Genomic DNA, 22733 nt, shown 5'->3' with positions numbered 1-22733 from the left:
AATCCTGTCAGCACTCCAAAGGTCGTCTAGCAGGGCCTGAACCGAATTTCTTTCTGAAACCTGAAATAGGCCCTACGGGGTCCACCTTAGAAGAAATTCTACCAAAAATTTGGTGGAACTTCCCCTAAAAGTGGACTACCCAAATAAGCAAAACTAGACATGGAACTTAAATCAACATCCCACTAAGTACTTTTACTATACATTCCAAGTACACCACTTAAAAACATACTTAAACAGTTTGGTAATTAGAGCAATTCTACAAATATAAAACCGATATACAAACATGCGTAGGTTAAACAATCCTACAGCGATGTTGAAGGTGGCGAATAGTATGCCTCGACGAGCATTTAAAAACAGTTAGAGTGAGTGGACGAAAATAAGTAATTGTAGATAAAGTAAAACGAATATTTAATGTTTTCCCAAATTATTCTCTTAAAACCCAAGCATGCAGTAAGGATTCGAGAAAATACTTTTAAATACTACAGAAACGAGCATCTCAAAAATAGTGCAAGACTCTTGAAATTACTCTTAATCATCCTTTGTACTGAAATCTCAAAATGTACTGTAAATCATCTCGAGACCGTCTCAAAATCTCATTAAAATACTCATATGATAAAGTACCTCAAAATCTTTTAGAAATTTCGATAATATATTGATACTCAAATCATATTATAAATCTCATCTCAAAAATCTCGATAGAAATACTCATGTCTCCAAAATAGGCGATGACTAAAGGGAACTGCCGACTAGTCATCTCATGTCACCTGGAGGGGACTGCTGACACAGGGACGCATCGGAGGGTACTGCCGACTGGATGAGGAGGTGATGGTTAGAGGGCACTGCCAACTAACCATAGATAGTCAGAGGGTACTGCCGACTAACTATCTTATGCCATCTGGAGGGTACGTATTGCCGACTAGATAACGCATCGGAGGGTACTGCCTACCGGAATATTCTGGAGGGTACTGCCAACCAGACTATTACTTGGAGGGGACTGTCGACCAGGTAATGCATGCATGCGCTAACATATTTATCTCCTCAAATAAACTGAAATCAATCTCTTTAAAATATTAAACTCATGAAATTTCAATAACTCATTTATACTCAAAGACTTCAATATCATACTCATAATTTCTCATTTGCTTTCCGAATAGATATCTCAATAATACAATCATAAAACAGATACTCAAAAATTAACAAATGCTTTCAGAAGGAAAACTTAATATTAACTTTGTAATCATCAATAAATCATCGAAAGCATAACTCAAGAAAATCTCGATAAATCAAAGCTCATGAACTCAATAATTCAATAAATCATAAATAAATCTCATAATAAATAAATGCTCGTAAATAGTACTGCATGCATAATTTATTTTAAAATCAAATGTCCACTCACAGATTACGGCTACAACTGCCATCCAACTATTTCCTCCTCGAACTCGGTCTACACGTCATCCCGACAAAATGATATTATAAATAACTGTTTCTCGATAATCGAAAATAAATGGACGATAATAAGATCGAATCCCTATAAACGATAATTCATCAAAACCTCAAAATTGTGTCAGAACGAGCTTAAACTTCATATGTTACGTTGACTCAATAGTTATAACAACCTATCGAAATCTAAGGTCGATCCAGTGGTCGGATCTTCCCAAATCAAAACCCGAACTTCCCAAAACTTTGGAAATTCCTATCATTTTTAAAAAGTGTACCGATTGATACAAAATCCATATCTACACGCTCGTAAGGATATGCTCGACCCAACAAACCAAAATAGAACGCCGGGAACGGCTAGACAAGCCCCTATGCTCCGCCACAAGCAGCTGCGAGTGGGCCCCACGCGCCGCCTGTTCCAACCCAAAATTGGGTCACCAAATTTCATCAATATGATCATCTTATCATTCCAATAAATTTCTCAACTATGACAATGATCAATTTTAAGTCTAGGAGTCAGAATTTACCTCGAAAGCTCAAAACCCTAGATTTTCCTCCAATCGTCGATTAAGCTTTCTTCGGCAAAATTGGAGCTACCCACTTGTTGGGTTCGAACCACGAAGAAGAGAGCTTTAAGATGTGGGTGGTGGTGCTACCTGAATGGGCTGGAAAACTGAGATTTGGCCGGAAAACCGAAACAAGGTCGCTGGAGTTTTTGCTCGCTGCTCTTCCTACTGCTGGAATTGGCGTGTGCTAATGCCACAGAGAGGAAGAGGGAGTCAAGGAGCTTCAGCTGGAAGTGGTTTCACGGCCAGCGGTGGCCGTAATCGGCGCCGTGCGAGGTTGAGAAGTTTGGCGTTTGCTCTCTCTCTCCCCCCCCCCCCCCCCCCTTTTTCTCTCCCTTTCTCCCTCTCTGACTTCCCGAAATGGAAGTCCCCAAAATAGAAACTTCTATTTCTGGAAGCATCTATATATTCTTAAAAGAATTTCCCAAAATTAAAAGACTAACACTGCGTTTAAACCCTTATAACTTCTTTGTTACAACTCTGATTTTATCGTGCCACATGTCCAGAACTCGGTTTATCGTGCTAGCTCTACAACTTTCTATAAGGAAGTTTCCTCAAAACCTGACCCGAACAAAAATTCAAGTCTTGAAACCCCTAAAAAGTCTAAAACAAAGGTAAAAAGTAAAGATAAGTATTGTTTACCTTCTAAATGACCAGTAAATGGGTAAGTTTGGATACGGGGCTAATATCGTTCGTAGTCTTGACCCTAAAAATGATCCATTTCATCCCAAGGATGATGACGAAGATGTATTAGAGGCTGAAGTGACTCATCTAAGTGCAATAGGCGCATTCTTGTACTTAGCACAATGCACAAGACCGGATATCTCATTCGCTATGAACTTGTTAGCTAGATATAGCTCTGCGCCAACTCAACGTCTTTAAACTAGCTAGTGTAATGAATATCTTTCAATACTTAAAGAGTACGATAGATATGAGCTTATTCTATCCCTACAGAGAGAAAACAAAGGATGAGATGATGGGATCAGACCCATCATGCCTCGAAAGCGCCGGCGTCAGCCTGCATTCCTCCTCCCCTCACCAAAATCCAAACAATATTTTGGTGGGTTTTGCTGATGTCAGGTACCTCTCTAACCCATATAAAGGTTGTTCCCAAACCGGTTAAGTATTTGTCATGGGAAACACTATGATATCTTGGAGGTCTTATCGCTACTCTTCAAATCATGCAGATATTATAGCTCTTCATGAAGCTATTTGTGAATGTATATGGTTTAGATCCATGGTTAGGCATATTCGAGAAACATGTGGTATGAAGTCTACCACAAATGAACCTATGTGCATTTATGAGGATAATGCCGCTTGCATTAAACAAATGAAGTAAAGGTTTCATCAAGGGCGACAACACTAAGCATATATCGCCTAAATTCTTCTACAATTAGCAACAACAAACTCTCCTCAAGATCAAAGTAAATCAAGTTCGATCTGAGAACACTGTGAGAGACTATTTACTAGACACTGCCTAAATCCACATTCGAGAATAATGTGGCAGACTTATTCACTAGCCACTGCCAAAATCCACATTCGAGAAACATGTGAAAAGTATTGGTCTATGTAAATTATCCGAACTCCTATGATCACCGCCATTAGGGGGAGGCTCGATGTCTACATGTTTTTATTTCAAAATGTGAAGGGTGTGTTGTTCTCTTTTTCCCATTCGACCAAAGTCCTTTTGGTCCAATTGGGTTTTTGTTATTCGGCAAGGTTTTTAACGAGGCAACATGAGGAGCATCATCGATGATTTAGTGTGAAGGAATCATAATTTAGAATATAATTCCTTGTACTCAATGGTATGTATCATCGATGACAGCACAACAGGGAGTGTTGAAGGAATCATAATTTAGTGTGCGTAGTCCAAACAGGTTTATGTATCCTAGTTGGAATAGGGGTAGAATTTTCTAGATATCCTAGTCTAATTAGAATATAATTCCTTGTACTCAATGGTATTGTGCTTGTAATCCTCTATAAATAGAGGTCCCTATTATCAATAGAATACATAACAACAACAACAACAACAATTCTCTTGAATCTCTCCTCTCTTTTCCCTTTATTTTACAACATTTTGGTGATACAGTGTGATATGCTTGTGACACATGTGTGACATGGCAGGCCAAGCTCCTCAAGGTGATTTGAGACAAAATGGTATGAACATAAGTTTTTGGTGATATATAGGTGTGATACATGTTTGATACAATATATATACTCATTTGATACATGTGCTATGTGACAAGTCAAAGGGTGATTTTGTGCAAAATTGAGTGAAAATGTAATTAGTGATACGTATGTGATACACGAGTGACCTGGCAAGCTAGACCCGCTAGGAGATTTGTTACAAATTAAAGTGAAAACTTGTGATACCTTATTGATACACTTGTTATATATCTGTGACGTGGCAGGACAAGCCCTACAAGGTGATTTGAGACAAATACATGTGTGACTTGATGACTGGACCCGCAAGGTGATCTGATACAAAATGAAATGAAAATGTGTTTTGGTGATACAATGTTGATACATGTGTAACATGGCGGGCTGAGCCCACAAAGAGACTTGGGAGAAAATGAAGTAAGATTGTCTTTTGGTGGTACAGTGTTGATACATATGTAACATGGCGGCCCGAGTCTAAAATGTGATTTGAGACAAAATGGAGTGAATATGTCTTTCGGTGATGCATGCGTGATATAGTGTTGATGCCGATGTAGTACATATGTGACATGGCGAGCAAGAGTCCCCAGGGTGAGTGGGGAAAAATTGGGTCAAAATGTGTTTTGGTGATACATGTGCAATACAACTTTGATACAAATGTGATAAAAACTAAAGTAGCGGGCTCGAATCCTGAGAGTGGACAAAATTGAGTGAAAATGTGTTTTTGTGATACTTAGGTACAACTTTGACACAAGTGTGATATAGCTTTGATATAGTTTGACGGGTCGAGCTTGAGCCCCAAGAGTGATTTGGGAAAAAACTGAGTGGAAATGTATTTTGTTGTTACATGTATAATACAGCTCTGATGCAGGTGTAGGAATATGATTTAGCGCAAAATTGACTTAGCCTCTAGGTCCGTTATCCAAAAAAAAAAAAGTGTGAATGAGTGCTGACCACAATCGGTTGAAGCTATGGTATGTTAATATTGTTTTTGTCCATTTACCCCATTTCTAGAGATTCTTTTCCCACCTACCCCATTAAGTTTTTTTAATTCTCTCTTACCCAAAACACTCTAAGGAGGTCTTCCCTAATACCCCATTAAGATTTTTTTTTGTTTTTTTTTTTAATACCATTTTACCCTCACCCATTGTTATTTAGAGAGGGAGAGAGAGAAAATGGAAGAGAGAGAAACCATAGGAGACTTCGCCGAAGCCCGGTCACCGACCGTCGCCCACCGGACTTTTCAGAATACCTCACCGGAAATATTTATTGCCCCAATAGACATCTATTGCCCCCCAATGGACGTCTATCAGCCATGTATTGCCCCTCAATAGACGTCTATTGCATCCCAATAGAACTTTCGGTAGCAGGAATGAGAACTAATCTTCCTAAAATTAGACAAATAAAACTTTGATTAAAGAAAAAATAAAGAGATTATATCAATTTAAAAACGTCTATTGCCCCCAATAGACGTTCAAAACTGTTTTTGTTCCTTTTCCTTCTGTCCCATTACTTAAAAAAAAAGAACAGATTTGGCACCTAGAAAAATGATATGGGCACCCACCTCCCATTCTCCTTCCAGTTGCAGACCCGGGATCGTGTCATGGAGCTCCAACAGAAGAGCTTCGTCGTTTGGAACCGAAATTGGGCTAGTCCAGGACTCGACGAAAAGGAACCCGAGACCGGCGGTGACATTGATAAAATCTCGGATTCTTCAAATCGAGACAGAGGACGGAGAGCTGGACTCGAAATCCAAAGAGTCCGAATGTGGAAGCGGCGGAGGCCTGGAGGGTCTACCCGCCGGAGACCGCATCTGAATCTCAAATATATCAACTTCCTGCGCGAAGGAGAGAGAAAGAAGAGAGAGAGGAGAGATCGATCTGCCAGAGACCTGCAATTTTGTCGGCGTTGATGACTTCGAAGGTGGCCGGAGGGAAGCGGGTGGCGAGGTCGAGGGAGAGCGGCGTCGTCTTTTTCAGGCGTCGACGCCGTCGCTGAGCCGGAGGTAGAGTCGAAGATCGAAGATACGCCGTCACTGCTCCGGAGGTAGAGTCAGAGATCGAAGATCGCGCGCAGAGAGAGAAAGAGTGTGTCGTGCTGGGAAGAGAAGAGTGGCATAAATGTAGTTTATTAATCAAGTCAAGGGTAAAATTGTCATTTCTCTTTAAACAGGGTAAGTGGGAACAAAAATCTGTTAGTAGGATAAATGAGATAATTTTTGTTTATTTTGGTGCTTTGGGTCAAGGACCCTAATATTTCTCCTACATCAACTATTTTTACAACTTTAATGACTCATTTTATCACTTTAAGGACTCATGTTACCACTTTAAAAACTAATATTACTATTTTGAGGACTCATTTTACCACTTTAAGGCAATTGTATGCTCTAGGTCTCTAGCAGAATCCACGTTGAGCAATTTAGTGCAACAGTTTAAAGATTAATGCATACGATTACAAGTGTTATAACATTTGCTTCCACGAATCCAAGTTTGTAAGCAACAAAGCATGGTCCCCACTCATAGGGTGGGTCAACAAAATCCGTTTGACTAGGGCTACTCTCATGTCAAAGTTAACTGGGTTTCGGCGTCTTGGAGGCAGCTGAGGATACTAACAAAGCACATTCCAAAGTACAAATTTTAGTGACGCCCCAAACTCTGGTTTACAACGCCAATGCAATTGGCACAGGTGGTACGTTCAAGTTAGGCACTTCATGTCAAATTGAAATAGAGCTATCATGAAACTTACTTTCTAAAAGCCATAAAAGGACTGCAGATATTGACTGAGGGAGGTAGGCCTAAATATTTAGAAGAAACTACTATCTACTAATTTACATAATAACACAACACCTATAAGAAATCCCACTGGTTCCATACAGTTTCCAAGAGGATATCTTGGCTAAACTTGTAGATGTCCTGGCTGATGTCCAGTGCTCATTGTCGAGGAACTGGCTGTGAAGCTGACTGATTACTTTGCCCGTAGAACCCCATACCCAACGGCCGATAATAACCTCCACTAGCTGGCTGCACCTGCTGTTGCTGCTGCTGCTGCTGCTGCTGCTGCTGGGGCAGTGACTGCTGTTGGGGTTGCGTGGGCCTCGACAGACCCATTGAAATATGTGGAGGCATGGGGGGCGGAGGTGGCAAATTATTTGATCCATATCCGTAAGGCATTACACCCACCATAAGGCCACCAGTTTGGACATACTGATTCGATGGTGGAGTTGCAGAAGATTGTGATGGTGCTGGGGGCGGTGGGGGCGGACCAAAAGGACTTTGCATCTGGTTGGCTTGGGACATAGTTTGCATGCTTGTTGATGGTGCCAGTGGCACACTAGTCATTGTTTGCTGTTGTAGAGGGGTAAAATAGGCTGCACTGCCAACTTCAGCATTGCCATCAGAAACAGACATAGATTTCTCAAGTTTCTGCCTTTTTTCTGGAGAAAACATAGATGCAGCTTCTTCAGCGACCAGAGAAGAAAGAACAGAAGTCAACATCTGTGCAGAGGATGTGGATGCAGCAAGTTTAGCAGCAACAGCAGCTGCTGCTGCTTTCTTGTTCTCTTCATCGGTGATTTTGACAGGAGCAAAAGAAATCACAGGTTGGTTAGGAGGCTGCGATTGGATGCCAGTTGGTTCTAACATCCTTGTAGATTCAGCTGTCATGTTAATGACATTGCTTTGAGGCGACAAAGACAGTCTCCTTCTAATATTGCTTACTTTCTCAATCTGATGTTGCGCAACCTGAGGGGCAACAAAGAAGTTCCATTAATTCAAGAAACTTTAGATACATATACTTTCAACACAAAATCTAAAGTGAAACCATGAAAGAACTACAAAGCATCACTACCAAGCAAACAGATATGAGTTTTATTGTAAGAAACATAAAAATGAACGGATGCCAGCTAGAATGGCTCCTAGATTCAAAGTTAGAAATCAGATAACAAAGGGCGAGGTTAATGCAACCACCTTATTCAAAAGCTATAACTACAAATAAATATATATATATATATATATATATATATATATATATATATATATATATATATATATATATTGAAATTAAAGTGAGCATTTAGAGTTTAGGGTCACTTTTCAGTCGAGATGTTTTCGGTCGCATATCCACATCTCGACCGTTCAGTTTTTAGGTACTAATGTATAGATCATCTCTGCAAAAGAGATGTGAATATGCAACCGAAAAGTGACCCTAAACTCTAAATGCGCACTTTAATTTCAAAGTGGAGCTCCGCTCTGGATAGGATATGTGTGTGTGTATTATTTTTTTATTTTTTTATTTTTTAGCAGTCTTCCTCAAGGCAAGCTCAAGAACATTTGGATAAAGGATCCAAACTGGAATTTCATTCTCTATTAACCATAATAAACTTGTTGATGATTGATGTCCCCACAAATATAAGTTGTCAGGATCTGTAAATATTCATCTTACTAAGTGAATTCTGTATGCTGCTTAATCTCTTATATCCACATTACCCATTAGTTTCTCATGATTAGTGCATCACCTTACAAGAGAGACAATTGCCAAAGGTTTATGGCTTCCAACAGAACTTCAAAAATGAGTAGAATTTAAAACTTATCAACAAGCAATCTCTCCCCCTCTTTGAAACAGGAAGATAAATGTTTGCAGTGAGTAAAAAACTTTAAAATGGAGCATTCATTTTGGAAAAGACACAATCAACTCATTTATTGTTAACTCAACCTTTTTCTATGGACTTTGCTTTCATTTGCCCATTGGAGTTATGAAAAAGCTACCGAAATCAGTGTGACAATTTGGCATAGAGAACTATGGGATACAAGACAACCGCACTGCCTTGGAGCTTCACCATATGCTAACTTAATGGAATTGGATAGCGCCTCTGCAGCAATCTAGTTTTCTGGTTACCACTTTTGTGGTGAGGATTTTGCTATCTTGGACAAATACACTAATATATTGGCAATTAAAGCCTCCTTGTTTCTTCACATGTCTTTTTCATGTGTACTTTGTTTTATGTCGCATCACCTAGGTTATGCAATTGCACATGCAACAAGGTGCAAACAAAAAACTGTTAAATCAAAGCTCTCAAGTACTACAATCTCAGAGTACACCACAAAAGAATTAATTAAAGCTTTTAACCTTCACACTCATTCAATATTCATCTGTCATGAGAATTCTTTTTATTAATATCAAAACTAGTTTCAATACCCAAGCTACAAGATATCAACAAGAACAAAACAACACACCACCAATTACCCTACACATCATCTAGACGGCTAGACCTGTCAACACTACTCATACAACAATTCACACCTCAGATCAACCCTTAAACCATAGAGCAAAGAAATGAACATTCCAGTTCACCTTTACCCTCTCCAAACCTTGTAAATTAAGAAAAGAATGCAGATTACTGAGGAAAAATTACAAAATGCATGCCAGTGGACCCAACTAACCTTTACCATTGTTCAAAACCAATAGGGCTGTGAAGAAACAGATTATCCCAAAATTTTGACTGTCCCTTACATACCAGTTACGAAGTAAGTGTGTGGGTGTCTTTTCTCAGAAAATATTCAAAATGAAGTCTTTTCTAGTATGGTTAATTATAACATTTTCCAGTATAGCTAATAGTGCAGTAAGCTCCCCAGTTTTATTCTTTTAAAATTTTATATACAATACTCAAGCTCAACGGAGTAGGGAGATTATAGCATCTAACCCAAAGCCAAATGGCAATGAAAAAGGAGAGGCACATTGTATATCATTGAGCAAAGCTTATAATTCCCCCCTGTAGGAATCTATATTCTCATCTGACAAAGCTTATAATTCCCCCCTGTAGGAATCTATATTCTCATCTGACAAAGCTTAATATCCACACTGTAGGAATCTATATTCTCAACAACATTCAGGCCTTTGCAGAACCATGACTAGCCTTCTGTATTACGAACTCACATGTCACTCGTACCTTTGAGGAATATATCTCCCTGAGACAATGTATTGAAACAGTTATCGCTAGCTTAGTGGCCCCCAAAAAGTTTCACAAATTGCAGATTTATCAGTCTGCCACAACCAAAATGGCCAGCTCCTCCTTTACTGATGAAACATATGCACACAAAAAAAATACTGGTCCACATTCCTGACAAGATTCTCCAAACTTTTACCATATCTCACAGGGAATATCAAAGACAATGGTAAAATTTACAAAAAGACTTGCAACATTCTAACCTCTTCTCCACTCTTTCGGGAGTACAAGAGTAGTCATACAAAAAGCTAGTCAATGGATGCCCCATAAGAAGAATACGGCACAACAACTGCAAGCAAGAATTTCAATTTTCTCACACCCCACCTTCAACACCTCCACCCAAATCTGCCTCTCAACAACAACCAAAAGGTGAATAAAAATGCGGATAAACCGTTCCCTTATGTGAAGGCACTACCCTTGTCCTTCTATAATGGAAAATTTAGAGAACTTAACAGCCCCAAAATCCACCTTCTCCAACTGTATTCTCACATTCACATTTTTAACAAAAATAAAACACAAAATAATAAGATAAAACAAAATCCCATTGCACATGGTTGTATGCCTTTACAGATAATCCTTGCAACCAACCAAAATCCCACACGCTTCTTAATCCCTGAAGCACCTTACAGATAATTTTGTAAAAATGGCTCGTCAACCTTGTGGGTCTGACATAACCGATCTTTAGCAACTCTGAATTCCTTGGAGATCAACAAATATAGCCTCATTTAATGCTGCATTTACCATCCCATTGCTAGAGCACTCTAGAACTTACACCATACTACATTTAAAATGTCCCAGCAGTTCTGACAGAAAGCCTTCTATAACCATCTGACCTAGGTCACTTTCCATTGAAACAATCAAAGTTTTTCTCACTTCTTCAAATGTCTCTGCAGTCAGCTGCCCTTCCAAGCTAGTACTGCCCAATCCAATCCTTCAATACCTGTTCTCACCCTTTTATTTCTTGAATGACACCTCCGAAAAAAAATATCAGGTCCTCTATAAAACAATACTCATTCGCAGTCATTTCAATTGCAATATTTTCTTCCACGATTCAGCACGCTACCCTACAGCATATCGCATTCTGTAACCCTAAGAACGTTGGCCTTTTGCCACATAGAAGCGAAAATATCAACCCTGAAGACCTCATTCTGTGAGAACATCGAGCCCCATACTTCTACCCTCTGCTGCCTCCTCCATGTCCACTCTTTGGTCTACAAAGGTTTCCTTTACTTATCCTCCTCCTTAACTTTCTGATCAACAAATGTTAGATCTCCAGCCAGCTCCTCCAACAAACTGTCCTCTCCGGATCGATAATAGTCACGAACCCTGAAATCCTTTATCTTACACTGAATTGGAAACACAATACGTACATTCCATTACAGAAACAGTCCGATTGGTCCAAACTTACCGCAGGAAGGAAAATCCAAGGCTATACATCTAACTCCCCCAGTACTACAGAACATTCTTTCTGCTATTTGTGTATTGGTTTCCTGTAACATCACAATATCAACTTGGTTCAAAACACGACTTCCTTAAAAACCCTCTCTTCCTTTGATTTCCTAAATCCTCACAGTTCAACTATTAGCACGCTCTGCCCCACCACTCTACCAGGGCATCTTCCATCACAATTTTGAACTCATGTCTTTTAGCTCATAGTTCTCTGTTTCTCTACACACATTTTTCTTTCCCTTCTCTTGTTGCAATTATTTGGAGACAAACCAGTAGCATATTGTCATTCTGCCAGAAAACTAATGATAATTCAATAGCAGTACTCCTCTTTCAATTTCTTTTATTTTCTAAAACCAGTTGCACTAAAGGGGTGGAATCATCCCTCTTAGTCCTGTTTGTCCAATTGCCTCGTACCTGTTATTGTTGCTCCCTCACCCTTGTTCTCACCTAACCAATTCCTGAAATAATAAGTTGCTCCACAATCAGACTTTGCCACCATTAGAAAGTTAGAGCTTTCCTGCTGCTCAAAAAAGATCATCGTCTCTTCCATACATTAGCCAGCATTGCTCTCAATATCTGTCTTTCCTCAATAGAACCAAATTCCTAATTACTTCTGTTTTTTCCAAATCTACAAAGTTTAGAGAGCCCTCCTCTTTCATCAACGAAATGTGCAAGTAAAATCAAATTTCTCCTCTTCAGGTCATAGCTAAATTGTGACCCTTTTCATTCCAGTAAACAGGTTAAGTGACTTGGACACCAAGACTGTCTAAATGATTAAATATTACTAAATTTATACATGCATTTTTTTTGTTTATTAGATAATTCTAAACTAATACATCCATATCATAATCAGAAATATCTAGCTGAACTGCATGCTGGAATAAGAATGTTTTCTTTTTGTCCAACAGCCATATGATTTCACATTATAATGTCTAAAGATATGAGACAGGATGAAAATTGCTGAAGTCACCTATAATGGGTTGAGAACAGCAATCAATTGGCTGTGCTAAATAATGAGCATGCAGCTCCTTGAAGAGCCAGTTTTGTGGGACTTTCCAAAATGGTCCAAAACCTCTTCCGTGGGTGACTTTTTTCATCTCTTGACAACCAAAATATCATTAATGCTTTCCTCGTAGATAAATTTTCACACCAGTAGCATATTTCCACATCCATGGACAAGTGACAGATTCAATTGCATAATGGTGGACACAGATGTGTTGTGAGTGTTTTAATTGAGATTGCAGCAGTGAATTATCACTGGGATAGTTAGGAGTGGTACACATGAGTGGACCCTGTGAAATGATGGTGCATCAAGCAAAACAGAGTATCGTAGAAAGAGTGAGGGACTGCAATTGCATCTGGTTGGAAGACTTTGTAAGTTTGTAGTTTTTTCCTCGCATTTATCTCTGCCTACACAAGATTCTGTTATTCTCTATTCGTAAAGGTTTTCCGTGTATCTGTTATATGAATGTATCTTCTGTATATAATACCAATCGGAGGAGGTCAATCACACATATTATGCCCGAGTAATTCTTTCAACCATAGTCCAGGAAGAAACATAATATCACTAGGTGCCGCCTAGTGATATTTTGCATGTTTATCTTGTTCACCTCTTTTGATATACCACTGCAATTTATTTGCTCATGTGTCTACTTGCAGTAGTGTTATGACAGGTGAATACTATTCCTGAACTGAACTAAATACTAAATACTTTTACTAGTCCATTCAAGAATTCATGAACTTGTTCAAACCATTCCAGGTCATAAGTGCCCATGTTCCAGGCTTTTCAAGAAACATTGAGTTATTTTTGAAAGCCCATGCCTATATTTTGACTACTTCTTGGGCCACCTTCACAATAACCTTTCCAGAAAACAAAGTCCATCTATCATCCAAAATATTTATCTCCTTCACAAACCTTGTCTAAAATACCCACTTGTTGCCCCTCATTTTAATCTTTGAATCCTTTTTACTGTATGGCCCACACTCAAGTCCATATATAACCACCACTTCTATAATCACAATCAAAGCAGCCAGACCCATAGTCCAAGAACCCTAGATATACAGTCTCAAATCAACAGGTGTCATCACTTCAAAACTTTATATATGTACCCAGACTTGCCCTCAAACTGAGCGCCTTAAACCCATCTTCCTAAATATTTGAGATCTCACTTCCGATGGATCAAATCATAAATTAACTCTTAAGACACTTCTTGTGGATCAGACTATTAGTAAATTGAACGTACCGTTGTCACACATGATGAATGCAGTGTAAAAGCAACAGACGACTCCTCTTCTAATCTAAACTAATTGAGGTCGCTCAAAGACTATAGTGGCCTCATGCAGAGGGAAAATTCTTGCTTTGTCATTTCAATAAAACCAACAGACACCACATCGGATTTGGAAATCAAATGAAAGTTAAACAGAAGTCTTATACTATTAAGTATTAACCACTTATAGCTACCTACTCTTTTGCATTGTTGCCAAAGCCAATTGCCCCAGGGAAGCAAATCTCTGATGCACACCCACGATCCTAATTCATACCTTCCTACCCTTACTCTCAAGAAAAACCAGGTTCTACTGTAGAAAGGAAAATGAACAACCCACTTTCTAAGTTACACATAAGAAAATTCCCCATTTCCAATGAATCATGCACAAATTTCATATTGCAAGCCACTGCACAATCCTAGCTGAATTGGCAATTGCAGCTAAAAAATTTCTTCACCCTCTGTGGACCTCTTTGCACGCTGCTTTCCATACCGCTCTTTTGATGTTCCAGCAGTAGTTGCGTCACCCACAATGAAGCCTTCAATTACACTAGAACATAATGTTATTTCTGCATGAATCCATTTCCCAACCAACTCCTAACCTATTCAAGCACCAACAGATCCAATATACCCCCGCCTGTTCTGACTAGCGGGATGTTTTTTGAAAGATAACCCTTTTCGAGATTGTGTGATGCCACTTTAAAGCTTTTGCAGTCATTGGGTAGTCAATCACTGAGTACTATTAAGTCTTCCTTTTTTGTTTTGGTGATATTATCTTCTTTTTTTGTTTTGGTCAAAAGAACTTTCATAAACAAAACAAAGACATACAAAACAGAGGACAAGGAGTCCACTGGACTAACCGAAAGTATGGTTTACATACAAGACGATCATTCAACAAAATATAAGTCACAGCTGCATGCCAATTACAGAGAATGCCTAGAATGAGTAACCTCTAACTAACGTCTTGATCTCTAGCATCCGCAGACAAACCCTACTAAGTTTTTTTTTTTTCCCTATGATATTAACACATAGATCCACAACCTCACCCATATCAATCTATAAACAATTTACCTTCTGGCTAGTTCTCTTTGAATCTCTGAAATGTCTATATGAGCCTCTCAACCCTCGAAGACTCACACTCTGCCCTTCCTCTCATTTCTCAAGCTCTCTTTAAGCCTTCTACTCTCTTTATCTTACTTATTGTCTTATACAGACATGAAATCAGAGCAAAAAACAAAGAGAAAACAAATGACATACGAAACCTATTATTGAGCACCACACCCAATCAAAAAAAAAAAAGATTAACAACCAAAAAAATAGTGCAGGAGACAAGAGATCCATTGTATCCATTGTATAACTCCAGTCTATACCTATCAATCATTCCAAACAATAACAACAGATTCAGCATATACATATGTTGTGTCTAATATTCAGCATTCTCTTTTATACACCTTAGGATCTAAGTTGTAAGGCACAAGAAGACAGCTAAAATGAAAGCAACTATTATAGCCAACAAGTGTGAAGGAAAAAAAATGAGATAAAAAACCTATTATTGAGCATCACAACCATGACAAAGATGCATTTTCAATGAAAATTACAAGACACAAGAATTCAAAATTTTCAATGAAAACTACAAGACCAAGAAAAATATAATGCAGTTAAACAAGATATCCACTAATGGTAACTTCCTGTCTACACCTATCAATCCACTCCCAACAATAATAGATTCAGCACTACCAATTACAACAGAAGTAGAACTAACATACAGCTAATTCAAATCTGAAAATACTGCAGAAGAGGAGCTATGTCTAAAAGATATGTTAATGATTGCATACAGAGCTTAGCTGCTAATGTCTAACTCTCCCTTCATTAGTTCCATAAGATATCCTTAAATCACTGTTCTTTTATTTTTGTTTCTTTTATCCTTCTAATTTACAAGTACTAAAAGATATATTGAAGAGGATAAATCTTTTCTGCAGCACATAAAAATGGTGGCCAGGTAAACTAGGAGACAAATAAACTGAACAAATTCCTAATAAAGCTAACACAAGTTTTGAGCTAGTGGATCCAGATAGTACAATACTAGATACCACCAACTGGCAGAATTATAGAAACAAAATTGTACCCTACAGACACGTCTCTGTAGAACTCCTATAAATTTATATAGTTATGGCTAACTTAACAAATTGATAATTAGATCCCAGTTCTATAAAAACAAATGTAATCAATCTACAGCCTATATATTCATCACACAAGTAGATGCAGATAATGATTAGACCCAAACAAGATACAAAATTATGATATTCTACTCTTATGTCAGTATGTAATTCAAAAACCGGTGTTCTATTCTTTATTAAAAATCAAAAATAGCCATATAGAAAACGTAAAAGATTTTGTGAAAGACTGTTGACAGAATATTCTTCAGACTCTAGCAAAGCTGCAACAACTAAATCTGATCATTTTCCCCTACTTACATCATTAAAGACCTTCCATGAAAAATTATATCAATTTCAGCTTTAAACATCTTATCTTTTAAACTATGAATCTCAATCTCTACTTACCTAGATGAGAGAATGACATTCAATGAAAAACTACTTCAAAAATTGATTGTGAAGATGTGTAAATGCACATCATTTCCAATAAGTAAAGGCTTCTTAATTTACAAGGCAACTAAAGAGTGGGGGGCTCTTACTTGTAACTGAGTGCGAACAGCTTCCAGCTTTGGTTCCTGTGAAAATCATATTTACAAGCAACAATCAATATCTGGAATTTAAAATAAAAATGCAGAAGTGAGAGCATATGTAGAATAATAAAGAATTTGTACTTGGTCCTGAAGTGCTTCTTTAAGCTGCAAAACCAAGGCAGATCTTGTTGCTGCCACAGCTTCAAGCTGTCCAATAGATAGATTAAGTACATCTTCCTGCTCCTTCAGATCATCCAACAAAGTAGATCTCTGCAGAGTCCCTGATTACAAAATTAATAAACGGCATAAATGTCTGAGAATTAAGACAATGTATGGAGGAGATAATTAATCAATGGCATCTATAGCAAAAAAGATCAAGGGAAATAAGAACTAGAACAAGAAAGTTGACTAGATAAAGAAAAAGAACCCAACTAACTGAATGCAACAAGGTATTCAAACATCTCCATTGTGCGCATGTAAATCAAACAAGTTGATTGGAGTTTGTGAGGAGGGCTAATCAAAGTTACTGAAGGAAACGGATTTATAAGCTATTCAATGCAATATAGGATCCATACAATGTTGTTCTGAAGAGGTGTACCAATCAAAGATCTTTTGTAAAGATCTTTCAAAATTTGGGTTCAGGGAGACTTTTGCAAGTGTAAACATTAAGTAGACAATTTCAATCTTCCATAAATGGAGCCTTGGAATCATTCTACTCCTCTCATTCCATCCCATTTCAAAAATGTCTAACAGAGGGTTAAGAGCAAAAAGAGAGCACTTCACTGGGTTTTCCAAGGAGGTACAGGTACTCAATTGGGTGCATATTTTCGGTCTGCGATCAAAATCTCAAGTCAAGTTTACTTGTGTCCAATTCAATATTCCTTGCACAACTCCGCCTGTGATTTGTTCAAAAATATGTATAATATTGCATTTTTGTCACTAATATATAGTCTGTACTCTGTTGATGTATGAAGATGTTTCAGAACTACTACCTAGTACCTACTCTTGGTATGCTCTTGTAATTATTCATCTTGGCCTAGTAATTTTTCTAGCATTGATATTTCTTCGACTACGGGAATATAAAAAAAATATATCAAAAAATAAAAATTTGATTGATTATCTTAAATAAGTACAAAAACTGTGCAAAAAGGAGTCCACATAATAAATACAGAACAAATCCACAGCAATCATAATTGAAACAAGAAAAAAGTCCCAAACATTGCTCAAACAAATCTGTAACTATCTAACAGCTTCCTTCCAATCTAAAAAGAAAAACTTGGATGTTTCAATTCTAGTAAAACAAGTGCCAATGTGAAAGCCAAAAACCTAATACGATCCCAAAGCTCCTCTGTCCCTCCTGCTTCTTTGTGATCATCTAAGATCATTCTATTTCTCTTCATCAAAATGACCCAAAACACTGCACCGCCAGAAGACTTTAGCTGTCTTCCTTTAAGCACCACTGGGCAAAAAGTGATCTGCACTTTCCGCATGCATCTTGCACATGATGCACAATGAGGAGAAAAACAGCATTCAATCTCTCCATCTTTGTAACAGATCACCGGCAACCATCTCACTAGCGCTTACTTTTAATAAAAGAGAAAACAATGTACAACACAGGATAGTTGTCGCTAACTAAGACATCTAGACTACAATTCAAAAGAGCAACAAGTAAAAGAACAGTAAAAAAAAAAAAATCTGACTACATAGCAGCAGCATTGTACTGATAAAGAATAGCACTGCAAGAACTACGTCTGAACTCTGAAGAAACCGATCTTGGTCATAGACAAATACATATCATAAAACGCAGTATATGATGATTTTATGCATTTAGAGGATATAAGACACATGAAAATCTTATTCTTTTTCTTCTTCTTTCTTTGACACATCTGGAGTTGGTCATTATAATTAGTATTTTAGGACTCTTTAATACTAGAAGCCAAACACACCCTATGGGTGTGGATAGGGTATGAGAGAAAACTACATGGGCAGTTTTTTACAAATGGTGGAGAAAACTGCTCCACTTTTCTTTCTTTTTTATTTTGGATTTTGTCATTGACTAACATCCTCCAAATATTAAAAGAAACCCAAGTTAAAAAGGTATAATGGGAACATTTGGCAAAAGTTGGGAGTCCACACCATATGTGTGTGGAAGAAAAGAAATAAAAACTGAAAAATAGTGGGTAATTTTTGTGAAGAATGTGTTAACCTTTTTTTTTTTTTGTGAACTGACCTTTTTGTCCTTGAATAATTCAGTTTCAAAGGTTTTTTTTTTAAATATTTAAGGGCTATGACCACAAAAATATAAAAAATAAAAAAGAAATCAGTTACAGTGACCAAGCCCTCCTCTTAAATATAGTATAGATTTTTCTTTATTTAGAATTTATCTTTCATACAATTTAGGCATCCGCCTTATATTTAAAATTGAAAATAAATTATTATGTAGAAGGTGATAGGCCCTTGTTATTTATTTTCAGTTAATGGGCAACATTTGCAAACAGTTTATTAATTTAAATGTTCCTTTAGGGTTACTAACATTAGCCTGCATCTTCTATAGCTGCGCAGTGACACAACCACCCAAATCAACAGGTCCCAAACCAGAAAATGAAGAAAAAAGGAGTGAAAGATAGAGAGACAGAAGGATACAAGATGTGTTTTCTGTGAAGAAATGTCTCAAATATTAGCTAAAACCTCTCTTCTTATAATTTTCAGGAAAGAATTCCAAGATTTTGCGGATATGGGCTGCAGTTATTGTGTTCACTCCCTCTTTCAGTACTGTTATCCCAATTTCCTATATAAATTAATTAACGGAAATCTCAATCTACATGTCACCCACATCTGGTACAAGAGTCCCACACACTAAAAGGCACTAAACTATACCCAATTGAGTGGTAGAAGCAGAAACGTAAAATCCAATAACCAAACTTTGAAAATAAAGACTAAACTTTTAACATTAAAACAGTTGCATTTAGCCATCTAGTTGTTTAACACACTCATGAACTTAACAACATAATCCAGCTCTTACCTTGAGTCAAGTTGTTTTCAACCTCTTCCTCTATTTTACCCACATAATGTGCAGCAACACTACACTTGTTTAAAGCAGCTTCTTCGCTAGCATGTTCATCAAGAACAGGTTGAAGTGCGGTGAGTATCTTTTCTGGTAGACCTCCAACAGCCAATTTCTGATGTTTAGAAGGATGATAAGACATGTTGAAGCTCTAACAAATAAAAATAAAATAAAGGAAACTGAATACAGATCAAACTTAGATGCTATGCCAAGTGCTTACGATTCTAACTGAGTGTGCATCCCTCTTCACTATCTTGATAGGATTTGAAATCTTTCCGTTGCTTATAATTGGAGGAGGATTCTTTCCCGTCATTTCATCTTTAAGAGTTTGCCCTCGAGAACCAAAAACCTTCCTTTCATCCCATATGTCAACCTGAACAAACCAATGCAGCAGTCCCACCCCCAAAAAAAACAAGCAAATGAATAAATTATCCAAGAGTGGAAGTTTCCTTGTAGATGAAGAACTAGGATTACAATACAATTGGCTCCACAAACATGGTCAGAAAACAATGGGAATAGCCAGATACTAAACTGGTGTTACTGGGGAATTAAAGCAAACTAAGAATTTTATTAACTGATGGAAGGTGCTAGCGCAGCTGGCTAGCTCAGAACCTACTTTCATCAAGTTACAAGCAGAAGAGGATCTTTTAGTATCCCAGTCCCACTACTTTATACTAAATAATCAAGTTTCAAGTTACGCAAATGCATGCATACAGACATCCAATCACTTGGTCTTTTACTGTTCGGTAAGTCAAACAAAAATTTAAGAGAACATTTATAAACTACTAACCAGTCTCATGGCAGCTTTCTTTCCATGGTCATCACCATTTTCATAAACATGCTTGAGAGCTGCAGGAAGAACTTTCCAAAATTCATTCACAAACTCACTTCCCTTTCGCCTACTGTTTTGCAATATGTCATTAGCCAGATATAGAAAAGACACACGCTGATCTTTTTGGGAAGAATTGAAATACTTGTCCCATGTTTCAACAATCTGCTTTGCTTTCTTCCGATGAGAAATACACCAACGAGAAAGAGCTGTTTAAATGTTTAAAGAAATGCATAACATATCAAAACATCGATGTGAAGCTCAATGGATTTAGTCCAACATATCTATCTCCACATTCTCATGAAAATTACGGGACACAGTTACTACCAATAACTCTAAGAAACAAATAATATTGACGGTTACATTACCAAAATTTGATAGGGGCCAAAAACTTTACAAAGAAAAGTAATTTTGTAGAACCCAACATATCAAAACACAAAGCCAAAAGGATTGCAGAATTGGACAAAATTGTACACTGACATTGATGTTATTCAAAATAGATAACAAAAGATTATCTGCAGGAGATACAGGTTAAACCATCCTGTACGCTCAATTATCATAGTTGAACGATTTATCCACAGTCACAGAAGCAAAGTGCTTAAGAAATTTAGGAGCTGTCTCTTTTCAGAAACAACTGTGGTAAAGCCACTAGCCTTACAGAGCTCATCTTGAGTACAAGCCCCAGGCTTGTGAGCACAAGCCTTAATTACCAAGATGAAAAAGAAATAAAATAAAACAAAAAAAAGGGAAATGAATGTTTCAGTAGGACTGTATATGGTTTTCAGCTAATATAAGGAAGGGGGAGGACTTGTAATACACAAAACTCATTCTCTGAAAGAGTTAAAAAAATGCATTCAATAAAAACATAAATTATACATGTATTACCTCTCGACAGCAATTTACTATAAAAAAGATTATATAAGAAATTTATAAAAAACCAAAAGTGTATGACAATTAGTCATGCAATACTACCACAAAAACAAATAAGACTCCCTCAGAAGGTGTTGGCACGTTACTAGAGATGATAAACAAGTCCATGACACTAAAAATCAGATACAGCAAGTAGTATGTTTATGAGGATACACTCGATGCTTTGTTGTGAATTGTTGAGTTTAGAGAGCTTCTCAGATAGTATATGTCCGTCAAAACCTTCGTTGTTGCTCATCCTGCTGTTGCTCAGTTTTTTTACATCCCCTGCCACACAAAAAGGTTATAGTCATGTTAAAAACATGAAAATAGAAGTACCCCAGTAAAATACACCCATTCAAGCAACTGGCTACAACAATTAGATTAACACTCTTCGCAGAGCCTTGTCACAAACATCAAACGTCATTTCAGAAATCCTGGTACTCAGTTCTCTACTATATTTATCAGGGTCCTAATTCCCCTAATAACATGTATGATAAAAATAAAAAATTGAACCAGTTTCCTACAAATAGTGGTTACTGTACCAAAGCCAATTACTTTAATCTTTTTTTGAATAGTAGTAGATAATTCTTATTCAAATTCTTCTCCGACATTACCGAAGTTGTGGGAAGAATAAATGCAAATATATAACTTAGAATAGCATAGAAAGCCTAAATCCTGATCTTGGTCCATATTTCCCTGAAATTGATCCATTTGGTTCAAGTTTGTTTAACTTGAAATCAACTGAACCTTTAATCCTTTAATACTTGGCAGGTTTCTCGAGATAGATATGAAAAGGAAAAGAAAATAAGCAAAATTTCTAGGGTTTCGGGGGGACTTACCAGAGCAGCGGATGCAGAGGTCACTTGGAGTCTTCTTCTTCTTCTTCTTCTTGTCGTCGGAAGAGGGACACCTCGAGGAGTCTTGAACACAAGCAAGTGAAATGAAATAGAGAGAGAGAATCTTCTTCTGGGCTTTTAGATTCTCTTCGCAACAATTTACAAAACTGTCTTTCGGCTCCACTCCGCGGTTCCCTTCTTACTTTTAGACCTACAACTCCAATTCTCCATCGCCAAATAAAAATATAAGATAAAATCCAACCGGGAATTTCTTTTCTTTTCTTTTTTTTTTTTTGAAATATTGTTCTTCTTTTTTTTTTTTAGTGAGAAGGGAATTTGAAAGTTTAAAAATATGATAAAATTATAAAGAAACAATAGAAAATGATAATAAAAAAAAAACTCCATCTTAGAAAATCCTTGAAAGTCGTTGATCTTTTGAATACCCATAAGATTTGGACAGATTGCTTAAAGTCCTAATTGAATACCAAAAAATTTGTAAGAACTTTTTAAAATCTTAATTCAATACCCACCGACTTTT

At 37.3% G+C, this 22733-nt stretch overlaps 1 protein-coding gene across 1 annotated transcript; it reads right to left on the bottom strand.

Moving 5' to 3' along the window:
* Window positions 1-6723: 6723 nt before the first annotated feature.
* On the bottom strand, window positions 6724-22424 carry LOC133720635 (uncharacterized). Its single transcript, XM_062147042.1, has 8 exons — window positions 22199-22424; window positions 21534-21644; window positions 20412-20659; window positions 19842-19994; window positions 19580-19736; window positions 16699-16838; window positions 16567-16602; window positions 6724-7900 (listed from the first exon to the last, which is right to left on the bottom strand). Exons 2-8 carry the CDS (start codon window positions 21613-21615, stop codon window positions 7091-7093), a joined length of 1626 nt encoding a protein of 541 aa, XP_062003026.1. The 5' UTR covers window positions 21616-21644; window positions 22199-22424; the 3' UTR covers window positions 6724-7090.
* Between the last annotated feature and the right edge of the window lie 309 nt (window positions 22425-22733).

The sequence above is a fragment of the Rosa rugosa genome, chromosome 7, assembly GCF_958449725.1.
Source record: "Rosa rugosa chromosome 7, drRosRugo1.1, whole genome shotgun sequence".
Taxonomy (NCBI): Eukaryota; Viridiplantae; Streptophyta; class Magnoliopsida; order Rosales; family Rosaceae; genus Rosa; species Rosa rugosa.
Note: the sequence above shows the minus strand (reverse complement) of the source record. Positions and strands in the feature narration are given on the sequence as shown.